A 16,688-nucleotide genomic window follows, 5' to 3' on the forward strand; every position below is an offset into this window, starting at 1 on the left:
GACAAACACTCTAGCCAAAATTGTATTTAACATTTACAGAAGGAGGTGGGGAGGGAGGAGAAGAAAAAAAAAAACCCCATCACAGACGGATGCATAATTTAAATAATGGTCTTCGTAAAAGGGCCGCGTGCTTTTTTCTTTCTTTCTTTTTTTTTTATAAAAGCGAAATACTTTCAAGAGAAGTCTTGCTAGCTCCGAATTTTGGGGGCCCTTTTTTCCCTCCCTTCTTTTTTCCATTCTCGGAAAAAACGAAAGGGTGGGGGGGAAAAAGAAGAAGATTCCTTCAACCCCTTCCGAAACTTTTAAGGTAAACCATGGGCCGTGGTAGCTCAGGCTGGTAAGAAGCCTGTTATTAGAACACAGCAGCCTGCAATTACTGCAGGTTCAAGCCCGGCCCAAGGTTGACTCAGCCTTCCATCCTTTATAAGTTAGGTAAAATGAGGACCCAGATTGTTGGGGGGGCAATAAGTTGACTTTGTAAAAATATACAAATAGAATGAGACTATTGCCTTATACACTGTAAGCCGCCCTGAGTCTTCGGAGAAGGGCGGGGTATAAATGTAAATTAAAAAATAAATAAATAAACGACACGGCATTCGTAAAGGAAAACATGAAGTGGCTGGCTCTGAAATTAAAAAAACAACAACAACCAGCCCATTCAAGGTCCTCCTCCTTCCATGGGGGGGGGGGAGGGAGAGAGAAAGAGAGAGAGGGAGAAAGAGAGAGGGTGTCAGGGGCTGCGATATATTTCTTCAGCCAGTTCATTAAATTAATTCGTAAGCAGTGGCTCTGAAATTATACCCGATGAAAAATGGTCTCAAAATTTAAATGGTACAAACTCATCTTATTAGAGGCAAAACATTAAAAAACAAACGTCTCCCCCCCCACCGCCTTCTCTTGCCACAGCGGCTTTAATTTCTCTGGGTGGGGCGGGGGGGAATGAAAGGCGCTTGATGGATGGCTCTTACCTTATTCATAAGCGAGGATAAAAGAGATGAATTTGCCGAGACTGTGTGGCCATTTGATTCATTACTGGAACACACAAACCAATAGGGTTTAGTTAAGATGTGCATAGGGGAGCTGCAATTAATTCTCCTTTCAAATTGGCAGCCCTTTTTCCCCGCCTCCCACCTGATGCGTACGAAGGACCAGGAGGCGAGGAAACCCACCCTCGGTCCCCGAGGCGGTCAGGAAGGTCCCCGGGGGGATCCAGCCTTTCCTTCCTCCCAGGGAATGAGGGAGACCGACTGCATAGCCCATAATGGAAGCACCTTAACCAGAGATAGTATTCAGCCGGTTCGCAACGGTTCGTACCGGTTCGCCCGAACTGATAGCAGAAATCATGGGTGGGCCTGTCCACCCGCCCCGGCTCTGTGTCATCCTATTTAGGCAGGTTTTTGAGGCTGGGTGCACGTGGGGAAGTCCGGGCGCAAGCACCGGAAGGCCGGCACGGGCGCGAACTGGGCACGCGCATGCCTGAAGCAAGTCCGTGTGCGGAGGGGGGAGAAGCCGGTAGTAACATAATGTGAAACCCACCGCTGAGCCCAACCTCCCCTTCTAAATGTGATCCCAGATGGGTGCCTTCTCCTTTCCACTGTGTAAGGACAGGAGGCCAACGGGCTCAGAAGATGGAGCGGCTGGCTGGGAAGGCTGCCTTACAGCTCAGCCAACAATGGTCAACTCTGGCTGGGAGGTGAAATGGGCAGGGAGGCCCAAGGCACACCAGGGTCACCGAAAAGTTTGGCCACTGGGGTCTCTTTCCTTGGAGTGGGAGGTATCTACGCTCACAAAGATCTCCAAACAACTCTTTCTTCCTGCGGCTCAAAGGAGAGGCAATCTCCAGGTGTCTTGGGCCCTACTGGGCTGGTCAACGGCAAGGGTTTTTTTGGGGGGGGGAAGGTGTCCCCAAGTTGGGTTGTTCGTTCTCTCTAATTGAGGCCCACTCTTCCTTACCTATGATCTTTCATTCTAAGGTCCAGGCTGTGTTCCTGCAAGGAATCCTGAGTTGCGGTGGATCCCAAGCTAGGATTCTCAGCCACCTCGGACTTCATTTGCGTTGGGTTGAACCGTCCAGGTGTGATGGGCTGCCCGTTTCCTGCATGCATGAAAGAGGATACGTGGGGGGGGGAGAAAGACCCACAACGTGTCACTAAATAAAGTTATGGAAAGCAACCCGCAATAAAGCTCAGCCTTTAAGAAAGAATGCATCGATTCAAAATTTCTCCCTCTCTCTCTCTCTCCATACACACACACACAGAGAGAGAGAGAGAGAGAACAACCCTTCCTCCCTCTCCCCCCCCCCAGCCCACCACCCAGGCCGTGTGGGGAAGAGAGAGAGAGGCTGGATTGGCTGGTCAGCATTTATTGCCGGGCTGACGTGATGGGGTCTGACGTCCATCCTGGTGTGGAAATTCTTCAAGTGATAATTATTGCAAAAATTATGTCAAAGTTGTCCAGGCTGTGGGCTCTTTAAAGGAGAAGGACGGAAGGAGCGAGGGGGAGATCTGATGCTCTGTGCAAGCTGTCATAACTCATTTGAGGGGCTGCCTCTTAAACGTTTATTAAAGATGCCGTTAATGTTGAGGCAATGTGGCAGCTCTGGACTGCTAGTCAAGCCCCTTCCCATTCCCCAGTCGGCATGTTGCCTTGGTGACTGGTACCGGTCTCTCCACTGAGCATGCCCAGAAGGAACATCTGCCATGTCAGCTCGATCGAAAATGACACCCAATCCCATTGGTTCCAACCCGCCTGACCCCTCGGCCCCCCGAACGCGGGGTCTCGACCAAGCGGCCTCCCGCCAGCGCCTCCCTGGCCTTCTTCCCTCTTCCCAAACCGCCGATCCTCGTTTGGCAAAAAAAGCAAAGGGGTCCCCAAAAGGTGGCCGAGACCACTACCACCACCCCCCGAAGCGAAGGCAAGGAGAAGGGCCCTGCGTGCGGGGAAGGATGAAGCCACGACAGGGGAAAGTTGCTGATGGGAATGTGTCTGCTGAGCTTCTCGCCACTACGCTGACTAAAATATTAATTTGCCCAGAGGCACTTCGGCTGATGGGGAACTGCTCCACCGACAGCAAGTGGCTTTTTATTAAAAAAATAAAAAAATAAAACTGGGGGGGGGGAATCCATCAATGACCACTCTCCTTGTTTCCTCCTCCCTGCATCCCTGTTTTTTTAAAAAAAATAATGTGAAGAATAAGAGGCTTCCTGGGAAATTGGCTATTTTTCTTCCCATGCCGTGAGACCTAGTCTGAACTGGACTTGAAAAGACAGGAAAATTGCCTGATTCCAGCCCAGCGGAAGGGCAACTTGTCAGCTGCCCAAAATGTGGATCTTCAGATCCCAGCTTAATGGCAGGTGATCCCTCCTTCTGGGGGATGAACTGCCAGGCCTCCCCTTTGGAATTTCCCCCGTGAACTGCTCCAAGGAAAGGGAGCCTGCCGAGGCAACTCACCTGCCTCCATCGACACTGAGGACTTCAGAGCTGCTGCCGCTAACCGAGCCATCATGGGCGAAATCAACCCTTTGCTGGCCGAGATCTTCTCCATGATGGAGGCCGCTGGAGTTGGCGAAGAGGTGGCCGCCCCCTCACCAGAAACCGAGAGAGCCGGGGAAGGGGAACCGGCTGAAGACGCCGGATTGGTACTCGGTGTGCCGGCAGCTAGCAAGCTGCTGGAGCTGGCGGACAGTTGGGCTGAGACCCGGCTGGGGAGCATGGGAAAGAAAGAGCCTGCCGTTCCCGGAAGCGTCGCGTTGGGCAGGGCCAGGGCCAAAGGGATATTGCTTGGGAGAACTTGAGAGAGCAGGGCGGACATTTTGGAAGCCGAGGACATATTGCTGGCGGGTTTGCTGGCGGCTTGCGAGGCGGCCAGCTCTGCGGCCGAGGTGGATGGGGTGCCCGGCACAATCAAGGAGACGGAAGACTGCTGACTGGTGGGAGAGGCACTCAGGCTGGAGTTCTTTGAGCTCATGGCGGAGAAATCGATCAGGTCGTCATTGCTGGACTCCTCCTGCTCATTCTCCTTGGCACCCATCAGCGAGGCAGGCAAGCCCAGCATGCCCGAGCTGCGGATGTGCCGGCGCTCGTGTTTGCGCTTGTGCGAGGTCATCTGGCTGGTGGAGGTGAAGGTGAAGCCGCAGCCAGGCCGGATGCAGTGGAAGTGGTTGGTGGCCTTGCTGTAAACGCAGCCCTCGTACTTGCACTCCTCGTACTTGTAGAACTTCTTGAAGCCGTCCTTGGCATAGGCGTCGTCCTTGATGTGGTAGCTCTTGTGCTTCTCGATGTCGCACTTGTTCTTGAAGGTAAAGGTGCAACCGGGCCGCCTGCGAGAGAGAAAAGGATGAGTCAGGCCCAGGAAGAGCCCTTTCACTTGCTTTGCCCCGCGGGACGGTGATGTCTCCTTGAAGTGGCTGATCCCTCAGAGCTAGAGGCTGGGCAGCTGAGTGTGTCCTACCTTGGTGCCTTGGCTCTGCAGGATTTCAAGACAGAAATTCACTAGAACTGGAGTCCCCAACCCCCAGGCTGCGGTCCACTATCGGACTGTAAGCTGTTCAGAACCAGGCCGTCCGAACAGCGAGTGTACTGTGCGCACCCCTTGCCCAAGCAGTGGGTGAGCATGTGTGCGCGCGCTCCATTTGTGCGAGTGGTGGGCGCGATTGCTTGCTGCTCACACAAATGGAGCTGTGCATGTGCACACTTGCCCGCCAGTCACACGGAACCGTTCCCTCCTTTCCTTCCTCTGCCGGCCCACAAAGTTAGAAAGTTTGGAGAACGTTGAACTGAGACATGCCATCAAGGCAGGAAGTCAACTACAGGGACCTCTTCAGAGACAAGCGGCAATTCGCCCAAGGCCACCTTGCAATGTTTGCCAAAATAACGGTTTTCATGGGAGAGAAGATCTGAACTTTACTTCTTTGGTCCTACTTCTAAAGACCTGGAGGTGGGTTCCAACCTCCAGCATTAATGCATGGACACATTTCTGAGGCTCTGAGAACTGCACCTTTGAGCGAGCAAGACCCATCAGAGACAAGGATTCCAAAAAGCCCAGACTGTCATCCAAGGACAAAGCAAATTTGGCCACCCATCTTCCTCAGATCTTGGTCTAGACCAGTGACCTTTTCAGCACCGATTGCCCGAACCCAGCGCCGGAAACCTGAAGATCAGCTGGCTGGTGCGTGCATGCCTGGTTTTTGGCCGGTTTTGACCATTTTTTGTGCTGTTTTCAGGCCATTTTTCGGGTCATTTTTCAAAAAACGTCTTGAAAACAGCCCGGAAAAACGGCCTGAAAATGGCCCCAAAATGGCCTTTTGGGGGCAGTTTTTTGGGCACTTTGTCGCCCACAAAGACCAGCTGGCTGTAAACCAGTAGAGCAGCTGGCAATGACGTGCGTCCCCACAGAGAGGGCTGTGTATGCTGCTTCTAGCATGCATGCCACAGGTTCGCCATCATGGGCCTAGATTAACCCCCAGTCCATGGACTGGCACCTGGCCGCAGCATGCCAGAAACTAGGCTACGCAAACAAGGGAAGCCCCACCCGCGGGATGCAGGCAGTACGTGAATCCACGTCCCCTCTGGTCCGCAGAAAAGCCACTCTCCATGGACGGGGTCCCTGGTGCCCCAAAGGTTGTGGGCCGCTGACCTAGACGGATCACCATAAATATCCTTTCCCCGATACAGCCAAGTGAAGCCGAGGCCTTGTCAACCCCCTCAAATGCCTTCTTGCCTTGGTGCTAACCGATGCTGGGCGGAGCCCTCACGCGGAGAAAAACTGTCGGGAAGGAAGGGACGCCCACCTACCCAGCGAGAACCTTTTTTTCCTCTTGCCCCCGTGCCCACCTGCAGTGGAAGTGGGTGGTCTTCTGCCCGTAGAACTGACAGTCCACCGTGCCGCAGTCTTCCGTGGCCCGGAACCGCTGGAAGCCATCGTTGATCAGCTGCGTGTTCTTCTTGTGGAAGTTTTCGTGGGTCATCACATCGGAGGTGCTGGTGTACACCTTGTTGCAGCCCACCTGAGGGAGGGAGGGGAACCAGGGCAACTAGTCAGAAAGCTGAGAGGTGTGTGTGTGAGTGTGTGTGTGTTTAAAAGCTAGGTTTTCCGAGTGCGGCAGCATTACTATAACCTCTGAGATTTCACTTCTTTCCAGAGAGAGGGGAAAAAAAAAAGAAACAGAGAGAGGAAAGAAGGAAGGAAAGCAGAAGAGAGGGGACCAAAGGACTGGTGTCAGAATGGGAAGGGACCTTGGAGGACATGTAGTCCAACCCCCCCTACTCAAGCGGGAAACCCGACACCATTTCAGACAAATGGCTGTTCAATCTTTTTCTTAAAAGTGTTGGAGCATTCGCCACTTCTGGAGGCAAGTTGTTCCACTGATTTAAATGTCCTCGCTGTCAGGAAATTTCTCCTAGATTAGGGGGTCCCTTGCAGAAAAGACCCCTTTCCCACCTCTGCTAATGGTGCAGCCTGTGAGCTATGGGTCCACAGGGAAAAAAGTAGAGAGTGGGGAAAGAGAGGAAGGGGGGGGAGAGAGAGGGAGAGAAAGAGAGACAAAGGGAGGGAGAGAAATGGAGGGAGAGGGAGGAAGAGAGCGAGACATGGAGGGAGAGAGAGAGAGAGAAAGAGGGATAAGAGAAAGAGGAAGGGAGGGAGAGAGGGAGGGAGAGAAAGAGAGAGGGAGAGAGAGAGAAAGAGGAAGGGAGAGAGAGAGGGAGAGAAAGAGAGAGAAAGAGGAAGGGAGAGGGAGAGAGAGAGAGGAGAGAGAGAGAAAAGGAAGGGACAGACTGGGGAGAGGGAGAGAGAGAGACAAAAGGAGAGAGAGAAAAGGAAGGGACAGAGAGTGGGGAAAGAGAGAGAGACAAAAGGAGGAGAGAGAGAGAGAGAAAGAGGATAACAGAAAGAGGAAGGGAGGGAGAGAGGGAGGGAGAGAAAGACAGAGGGAGAGAGGGAGAGAAAGAGGAAGGGAGAGAGAGAGAGGGAGAGAAAGAGAGACAGAGGGAGAGACGGAGAGAGAGAGAGGGAGAGAAAGGGAAGGGACAGAGACTGGGGGAGAGGGAGAGAGAGAGAGACAAAAGGAGAGAGAGGAAGGGAGAGAGGGAGAGAAAGAGAGAGAGGGAAAGAGAGAGAAAAAGGAAGGGACAGAGAGTGGGAGAGGGAGAGAAAGAGAAAGAGAGATGAAGGGAGGGAGGGGGAGAGAAAGAGAGAAAAGAAGAAAGAGGACAGGGGGAGAGGGAAGGGGAGAGAGAGAGACAGAGAGAGAGAGAGATGGGAGTACACATGGAAAAAACAATAGGTGGGCTGACCACTCTTTTCACCCTACAACCCTCTCCCTTATTGGGGATGGGGGGGGGGGGGCTTGGCTAGCGGAAGGACCCAGGCCAGTGACCGGCTTTGTTTTAAGGCTGCTGCCCAGAAGAGAAGAAGGAATGTGCATGTCTCTCTCTCTCTTTCTCTCTCTCTCTCTCTCTCTCCAGCTCGGGGCAAACTTGCCATATTGAGTAAAATTCCAGGAGAATCTTGACAGGGCCAGCGTGCCCGCTGAGAGAGACCAAGTCCCTGCTTTCTCTACCTCATTCCGCGGCTCGGGTGCCAACGCCTGTACCATCTCAGAAGTTGAAGCAAACCAAAACACACACACACACACACACACACACAAGTTCACCTTGGGTTGAGGGTGTGCGGGGTGGACTGGTGGGAGCTATTCTGAAACGACTTCCAATCTCACAAGGGCCCCTTTCCCTCTCCCCCCACCCCACCCCGCCCACCCCACTGTCTCCTTGAAAAAAGACAGACCCCGGAGTGGCCGTTAAAAGAAGAAATTAAAACAAAAAACAACCACACACACACAAAAAAAACCCAACGCTTCCCGGTGAATAATTTGCAACGGGGCTCATTGTGGTGAAGCATGAAAAAATGCCCCATTGGTATAAACAACTAACTTGTGTTTTATCCGGGCCAATTATGGACATGGAAAAGGGGAAGGGCCTTCACAAGGGAGGCTTCGGGGTGGGGGGGAGAGAAATGCTGCTATTTAAGAGATTTAGTATAACAGAGCTGGAAGGGACCCTGGAGGTCTTCTAGTCCAACCCCCTGCTTAGGCAGGAAGCCCTATGCCATTTCAGACAAATGGTTGTCTGATCTCTTCTTAAAAGTCTCCGGTGTTGGAGCATTCACAACTTCTGGTAGCAAGTCGTTCCACTGATTAATTGTTCTCACTGTCAGGAAATTTCTCCTTAGTTCTAGGTTGCTTCTCTCCTTGATTAGTTTCCACCTGTTGCTTCTTGTCCTGCCCTCAGGTGCTTTGGAGAATAGCTTGACTCCCTCTTCTTTGGGGCAGCCCCTGAGTATTGGAAGACTGCTATCATGTCTCCCGTAGTCCTTCTTTTCATCAAACTAGACCAGGGGTCGGCAACCTTAAACTCTCAAAGAGCCACAAAGGTCCTAACTGGAAGCCCCCGTTCAATTCTGGAGCCGACCGGAAGTCCAGTTCCCCCATCATAGTCTCCTCCTAGCACGGCGTCCCTTTTTCCTCTGTTGACCGGAAGCTGGTTCCCCCACCATCGAGTCTCCTCCTACCACAGCATCCTTTTTCCTCTACCTGTCCTAACTGAAAGCCCTATCAACTGTGGAGCGACCAGCAACAAGGAGCCACAAGAGAGGGATGAAAGAGCCACATGCGGCTCCAGAGCCCACGGGTTGCTGACTCCTGAACTAGACATACCGAGTTCCTGCAACCGTTCTTCGTATGTTTAATCCTCCAGTCCCCCAATCATCTTTGTTGCTCTTCTCTGCACTCTTTCTAGAGTCTCAACATCTTTTTTGTATCGTGGTGACGAAAACTGAATGCAGGATTCCAAGTGTGGCCTTACTAAGGCGTTATAAGGCGGTATTAACACTTCACCTGATCTTGATTCTATTTTCTCTCCTTGGGAGGATTTACAATGTTGTGAAAACTTCCCACGCCCCTTTAACATGGATATTGGCTTCCAACGAAGGTTTTTCCTGTTGGTCTCCCTTCCGGGAAAATGATTTCCCTCTAGAAGTGCCAGTTTCTCTCTTTTAAGTGAAGGACCCCCACTTCGTCCTCGCATTACAACAGTTCATTTAGTGACCATCCGAAGTTACAACGGCACCGAAAAAGGTGACTTATGACCGTGTTTTCAGAGTCACGACCTTGGTAGCGTTCCCTAGGATCGCGTGATCAAAGGTCAGACGCTTGGCAACCGACTCGTACTTATGACCGTTGCTAGGTCCCGAGGACAAGCAGGAAGCCAGATTTGCTTAACAATCAGGCTACTAACTTAACCGCGGGGATTCACTTAACAACTGTAGCCAGAAAGGCGGTACAATGGGACAAAAGTCACTTCACGAAGGTCTCATTTTAACAACGGGAAATTTTTGAATGGAGTCGTTAAAAAGTTAGCAAAACACGGGACGTTAAGCGAATCTGTCTTCCCCATTTGCTGGTCAGAAGGTCGCAAAAGGGGATCCCATGGCCACTGGGACTCTGCAACTATCATAAATGCGAGTCAGAGGCAGACAGAAATGGTGGGCTCAATTGTGGTCGTACGTCGAGGACTACTTGACTACTTGAATGGCCACATCTGTCCAGCTGCTTAACTCACCGCGAACAAAGAAGCCGCCAGCAGCCCAGGAAGATTCTGAATGGATTTCAAATTCTCTGCTCCAGGTTGAACCAAACCAAACTTTCCCATCAAACGCTTCCACCCTAACGGAGACACTTGGTGCTTTCCTCTGATCTGGGCTCAGCAGCCAGCCACAAAGGGAGCAACCCCGGAGAGAAGGAGCAGCCGGGGCTTTGTGCTGCGAGGTCACCGCTCAACAGTGAGTAAGCTCTGAGTTGAGAAGGAGGCCTCCCGCCAGAGTGCCATCCTCCTGGGAGGGACCTGGCAAGTTACCCTGGTGGGAACTCAAAGGGTTATTCCCCCAATAAGGCTCGGTTTTGGTGGGGATGAACCGGTCGGCGCAGTGGTGCTATTCAGCCGGTTCTATCCAGTTCGGGCGAACCCGTAGCAGCGGCTACGGAAGGCTCCGCCCAACCACCCAGACATCTCATGTCCCGTTTTTGACGCCGAAGATCCTGTGCGGAGGTGGCGCCTGCACTCCCATTTGCGAACCGGTAGCGAAGCTAAGTGAATACCACCCCTGGGTTGGCGGCCCTGATCCTTGGCTCTCCCAGGCCAGCCAAGGTGGGCTGGGTGTTTTACCTGCATGCAGTGGTAATGTGTGCTTTTCCCGTTGAGGTGACAGCCGTGGTAGTAGACGCTGCAGTCGTCCAGGGGGCTGAACCTCATGAAGCCGTGCTGGAGGGAGTTGTCCCGTTTCTTGTGCATGTTGTAATGCCGGATGACGTCCTGCTTACTGGTGAACCTCTGGGGGGGGGAGAGATGGAGAAGCAGAAGGTGAAGGGAGGGGGGAACGTCCCAGAAATGGACAGCATTCCAGCTACCTAGTAAGGTGTCTCCCGAGAAGGGTTTCACAGCAGAGAGAAAATACGGAATGGGGTAATACTGAATACTGGGATGCATTTCAGATGTCCGCTGAAACGAAACCCTGGCCAAAACAGGGCTGAGTTCACGGAAGATGCTTAGAAGCCAAAACCAGCTAGAGAGTAGCCTCTGCGTGCATGTAGAATGGTTTGAATCAGGGATGAGGTCCTGGGTGTTCGGCAGGGTTCGGGGGACCCTTTGAGCTAAGGATCGCTGGGGTTCGGCGAGCCCCCAAATGCCACCCCTGGCTGGCCACACCCACCCCGCCCTTGAAGGAGTCTCTACACGGCCCATTCAACAATCCAGGTAAGTGTAGGAGAGTCTGGGAGGGCAAAAATTGGGCCTATCGGAGGTTACGGAAGTCCGGAAACGGCCCTGTTTCTGGCCTCCGGAGCCTGGGGGAAGCATTTTTTGCCCTCCCGGAGGCTCGAGGAAAGCCTCCAGAGCCTGGGGAGGGCGAAAAATGCCCCCCCCCCCACGGTGCAGGCGGCTGACTAGGCCACACCCACCATAGTTACACCCACTCAGCAATGGGGCAGTGACCCCGTTGCTAAAGTATCTGAAGCCCACCCCTGTTGGGCACCCCCTCAAGCCAGATCTCCCAATTAACCATTGATCAAACACAGGCAGAGAGACGCCTGGGTGAGTCCAGCTGCTGGGATGGAGGTGGATCGTTTCGAAATCCAGATGGGGAGTTGGGCCCCCTTCCCCCAGCTCTTCGAAAGGAGAAATAAATCTCCATCTGGCTCTATCGCTTTGATTAAACGTTGGGATACACACACACAGGAGCGGCGAGGGAGCTCCGAGGACTAATTTCTCTGGAATGCTCTGGCCACATCCTGCTAATCTGGCAGCCACTTTATTCCAGAGTGTCTTGAGCAGGGGGGGGTCTCCAGTCTTGGCAACTTTGAAGACTTGGCTTAAAAGTCAACCGAGCTTGGCTGGCTGGGGAAATTCTGGGAGTTGAAGCCCCACAAGCCAAGGTTGGCTATACCCCTGGCTCTAGTGTCAGCCAAAAGTCACTGCAAAGTTTTACACTTTCCTGGGGTCAGTCTTTTCTAAAGCAGGGGCCTTTTCTTCACCCCCAACTCTCTGTTCCTTAAGAGCGATAACGCGCTCCTTCCTCAAGGAGTTCGAAGGGGCCCCGGAGGTCTTCTAGTCCAACCCCCTGCTCAGGCAGGAAGCACAACCCCATTCCAGACAAGTGGCTGTCCAAGCTCTTCTTAAAAACCTCCAGCTGTCGGAGCACCCACAACTTGTGAAGGCAACTTCTGTCCCACCGGTTAATTGTCCTCAGTGCCGTGAATTTTTTTCTCCTTAGTTCTAGGTCAGGGCTTTCCAACTTTGGCAACTTGAAGACTTGTGGACTTCAACTCCTAGAGACCCTCAGCCAGCTTGTCTTAGCTGACTGACAGCTTTGCTGGCTGAGGAACTCTGGGAGTTGGAAGTCCACAAAGTCTTCTTAAAGTTGCCAAGGTTGGAGACCCCCCCCCCGTTCTAGGTTGCTTCTCACCTTGGTTAGCTTCCATCTGCTATTTCTTCTCTTGCCTTCAGGTGCTTTGGAGAGGCACCTCCTCCCCACCCGTGGCGGGGTTCCCACTGCCCACATCCCCACCGCCATCCGCAGAAACTCACAGCCTTTCAGGCTGGGGGGGAGGGAGAAACAGAACCAGTTCCACCCCCCTCCCGCTGCAATCGGAGGTGTGCCTCTGACCCTGGAGAACGCTGCGGAACAAATCCGTGGCAGCTACTCCTGGGAATCCTGTCGATCATGCCACAGTCTTAATGATTGTGGTGGGAGGGGGGGCTGACCACAAAAAAAACCAAAAAACCAGCGGAGTCAAAGCCAACCCTGAATGGAGGGTAAACAAATGCAGCATGTGACACAGAGGAGCCGGCCTGACAAGTGTGTCCTGGCAGCTTTCCCGGCCGCCTGCCCGGCCGTTCCAACTTCTCTCCCTTCCTCCACATCCTGCTTTCTCTTCCACCTTCCTTCAACCCAGTGGCAGAGGCTACTGAAGGTCACCCCGGGTTCTCTCCCCCGGGAGGCTACTCAAACACCTTTGACCGGCACACACCAGAGCAGGGATTCACATCACCCCCCTGGGGAAGTAGAGGCTGAAAGGAAGGAGGAATCGGCTGCGGAATCCCATCCGTCTCCATTATGGCGAGAGGCTAAGCCCCACCTGCCTTTCTGTATTTAAAGAGGGTCGTTTCTTGGGGGGGAGGGAGGGGGGGAGAAAGGCTGACAATGGAGTGTTTGTAGGCACCGCGGGACCCTGGGACAATTACACACCAGAAGTCCATAAAGAATACCTGGAACGATCCCAACAAGCTGTTTTTACGAGGAGCCCCGACAGGCGGGGTCTGCAAACCAGTTCGGATGGCTTCCCCCCCCCATTTTCCTAGCAGCTCTCCGTCTCGAATTAACCTCCCCGTTTTATGTCCTCCTGGCTCTGCGTTACTGCCAAGAACGTCCCTTGAATTAGCAGGCAAAAAAAATACGCGGAGATCACGGAGGGCAGGAAATGTTCTGAAACGGCTGGTCGGTTGGTGAGAAGTTCATTTGCCCTGAGGATTTTTTAAAAGGCTCACCGCGTCTAAGGGAAGGAAGGAGACCGGTGACTCGTCACCTCTGGCTAAGCCCATCTCCTGAAGAGTTTCTCCATGTGCAAAAATCCTCAGGGGGAAACAAACAAACCACCCTCCTTTGCAGTGGTGGGATCCTGCTGGTTTAACAACCGGTTCGGTGATTGTGTGCTCCGTGCTGCGTGCGTGCGCAGTTTTATGAAAACTTAGCTTCCGTGTTACTGCTGGGGAGTAACACAGCTGAGGCGGGGCAGTCCGCTCTGCCACGCGAATCAGCTGAGAAGATATAGGTCGGTAAAGCGAAGGGGCTGGCGGGCAGGCCCACCTGATCGTCGGAGCAAACCGGTTCGCTCCCAGCTGATTGTCGGAGTTACCGGTTCCCCCGAACCGGTCTGAACCAGCAGAATCCCACCCCTGCTCCTTTGACAACTTCCCCAAGGGAAAGGATGCATTAGCAGCCTTAGGAAACAATTCCGCTACGATGGACAAATTGCTGCACTGGATGTTAGGGCCACTAGATCAGCAGTCCCCAACCTTTGTGGCTTGGTGGCTCGACTCGGGGGGGGGGGGAGGCAGGGGGAGAGGGGAACCAGGCCGTGCGAGCTGCAGCGGTTTGACTTTCGCAAGTTGAGCTGTGCACAAGGGTGCACACCACCCACCGTTCATGTGGCCCGGTAGCAGGCCAAGGTCCCGGGTTGGGGACCTCTGCACTAGATTATTTCATCTTCAATCCTTCCCCCACCCACCCGGCTTTTTGGGCTACTTTCTCAAATCTCTGGGGTTTTTATTGTATATTATCTACCTGGTAGTTGCACTCTGGGTCAAGGCAGTGATAATGTTCCCGGTACTGATATGCACAGTGAATGTGTCCGCAGTGCTGGCTTCCAGAAAACCTGGACATAAGAAGAAGGGAAGAGAGGAGGTTACGTGGGTCAGGAAAAAAAAACGAGCAATGGCTTCCCCTTTTCTCTCCCCACCCCCCCACCCCCATCCTCTCAGTTAGACATCTGTCTGTTTCAAAGCTGGCCTCCTGTTTTGTGCTGAGAGAAATGGACACGAAATGGCAATTGGCCCCACCGAGTGGTTGCAATCGCAGGCCTGGCATTCCTCTGCCAGGAGGTGCAGAGGGCACCTCTGCATTTCTCCCCTCCTTATGAACCAAGTACAGATTAGGCGAAAACCTGGCTCAAAAGCAGTAACTGTGAGAGGGACCTTGGAGTCCTAGTCAGGGGTGGGATTCAGCCGGTTCGCCCAACTTTGGGGGAACCGCTTGTTAACTTTCTGAGCAGTTTGGCAAACTGGTTGTTGGAAGAAATCATTAGGGCAGAGAACCAGTTGTTAAATTACTTGAATCCCACCACTAGATAGATAGATAGATAGAGTAGTGGGATTCAGCCAGTTCGCACCACTTCAGGAGAAATGGTTGTTAACTTTCTGAGCAATTTGGCAAACTGGTTGTTGGAAGAAATCATTAGGGCAGAGAACCGGTTGTTAAATTACTTGAATCCCACCACTGGTCCTAGTGGACGGTCACTTAAATGTGAGCCAGATGCATGTGGCAGCAACCAAAAAAAAAAAGCCAATATAATCTTTGGTTGTATAAACAGAGGCACAGCATCAAAATCACGTGGAAGTATTAGCACCGTTGTATACAGCCTTTAGTAAGGCCACACCTGGAACGCTGCATCCAGTTTTGGTCGTCACTAAGGCCGAATTACTACATGGGCTTTGGGGGAAAAGACAACCTTGGTTGGCCCAATCAGTTTATGTTCTCCAGGATATTATTGATCCAGAGATCCTACTCAGATGCTCAGATGAAAAATCCTCAAAATACAAGGTGCAAATTCAGGCCATCTGCACACCTTATCTTCAGGGTGACTTCATGGCCACCCACTCGTCTTATTTTAGATTTAGATAGAATCACGAGGGACAGGATCTCCCAGCTTTTCTTTTTCTTTTTTTTTTAATTGAAAAAGTTTTATAAAAACAAATAATTTTTCCCCTCCCCCTCCCCCCTCCCTCCAAAACCCCCCTCTCCGCCGACTTCCCGGAGCAAACTCAAGGTATAGTTCAATAAACAAACATTCATACATTAAATTTTTGGAATCTAACACAATTATAATCCTTCTCTTTCACTTAACCTGACTTCTTCCATTAAAATCAAAAGTCCCAGCTTTTCTTAACAAACCCTAACTAAATCTCCAGATGTCCAGGATGCTGGATTTTCTAGCATCCCTCCTAGGATAGTAGTTTGTTGTTGGGGTTTTTTTGGGGTCAAACGTATCTGCAACATGAAACAAGGCGTGGTAACCTGGGGTTACAATCAGAATCAGAATAGAGCTGAAAGGGACCTTCGAGGTCTTCTAGTCCAAGGGTCTTCAACCTTGGTTGCTTTAAGACTTGTGGACTTCAACTCCCAGAGTTCCTCAGCCAGCTTTGCTGGCTGAGCGACTCTCGGAGTTGAAGTCCACAAGTCTTAAAGCAACCAAGGTTGGAGACCCCTGTTCTAGTCCAACCCATTGCTCAAGCAGGAGACCCCATACCATTTCAGACATTCTCTTCTTTTTAAAAACCTTCAGTGTTGGAGTACCCACAACTTCTGGTGGCAAGCCGTTCCACTGGTTAATTGTCCTCACTATTAGGAAGTGTCTCCTTAATTCCCAGGTTGCTTTTCTCCTTGATTAGTTTCCATCCATTGTTTCTTGTCCTGCCTTCTGGTGCTTTGGAAGATAAGTTGACCCCCTGGTCTTTGTGGCAACCCTTCAAATACTGGAATACTGCTATCATGTCACCCCCTAGTCCTTCTTTTCTCTAGACTAGCCTTTAGATGAATCTTCACTCTTTGTTGAAGCAGTTTAAGACCCAACAAAGCGAGAAGAGGAAGAAGGGAATGTTTTTAAGAAGATCTGACTGGACGGTTTGAAGCACCAGGAGTAAAGGAGTCCAAAAAAACAATCCAGTAAGATAGTTTTTCCAGTATGGTCCAGTCACGAGGAGTTGTGATTCAATTCCCAGAATCCCCAGCCAAAATGGTCGCTGACCGGAGATGACAAGAACGCCAAGCCACCATATCTAGAAACGTTCTAGCTCAGAGGTCTTCAAACTTGGCAGCTTTAAGACGTGTGGACTTCAACTCCCAGAATTCGTAGCTGGCTGGAGAATTCTTGGGAGTTGAAGTCCACGAGTCTTAAAGCTGCCATGTTTGAGGACCCCCTGTTCTAGCAGGAAAGCAGGCCATCAAGAGAAAGGCCCACGTAGACAATCAATTTGGAAGCGATGGGAAGGGAAATGAAGAGGGTGGGAAATGTCTAAAGCTCCATCAGCTATCGTCCTGTGACTCCAAAGACAGGCCAGCTTGAAGCCTGGGGAGAAATTCCCTGGAACACAGCACCCAAGAAGAGCTGTGAGTTGTGGGAAAAGGTGTGTGTCAGTAGTGGGTTTCAATTTTGGCCGCTACGAGTTCGCATGAGCAGAGACGTCCGGGTGGGTGGGTGGAGCCTTCTGCAACTACCGCTACCGGTTCGCCCGAACTGAGGCGAACTGGTAGCAACCCACCACTGGTGGTGTGTGTGTGTGTGTTTCCAGTGTGTGTCCAGTGA

General features: G+C 52.0%; 1 protein-coding gene across 8 annotated transcripts in view; it reads right to left on the minus strand.

Moving 5' to 3' along the window:
• The window catches only part of CASZ1 (castor zinc finger 1), a 346,407-nt gene that overhangs the window by 21,844 nt on the left and 307,875 nt on the right, over positions 1-16,688 (minus strand). For all 8 annotated transcript variants that reach the window (XM_058160962.1, XM_058160963.1, XM_058160966.1 and 5 more), the window contains 6 exons: positions 13,892-13,982; positions 10,219-10,383; positions 5,833-6,005; positions 3,451-4,319; positions 1,954-2,095; positions 969-1,032 (listed from right to left, as the gene is read on the minus strand). In XM_058160962.1, the coding sequence (XP_058016945.1) occupies positions 969-1,032; positions 1,954-2,095; positions 3,451-4,319; positions 5,833-6,005; positions 10,219-10,383; positions 13,892-13,982 (1,504 nt within the window). The remainder of the gene's footprint in view (positions 1-968; positions 1,033-1,953; positions 2,096-3,450; positions 4,320-5,832; positions 6,006-10,218; positions 10,384-13,891; positions 13,983-16,688) is intronic.

The sequence above is a fragment of the Ahaetulla prasina genome, chromosome 18 (genome assembly GCF_028640845.1).
Source record: "Ahaetulla prasina isolate Xishuangbanna chromosome 18, ASM2864084v1, whole genome shotgun sequence".
In the NCBI taxonomy this organism is placed as follows: Eukaryota; Metazoa; Chordata; class Lepidosauria; order Squamata; family Colubridae; genus Ahaetulla; species Ahaetulla prasina.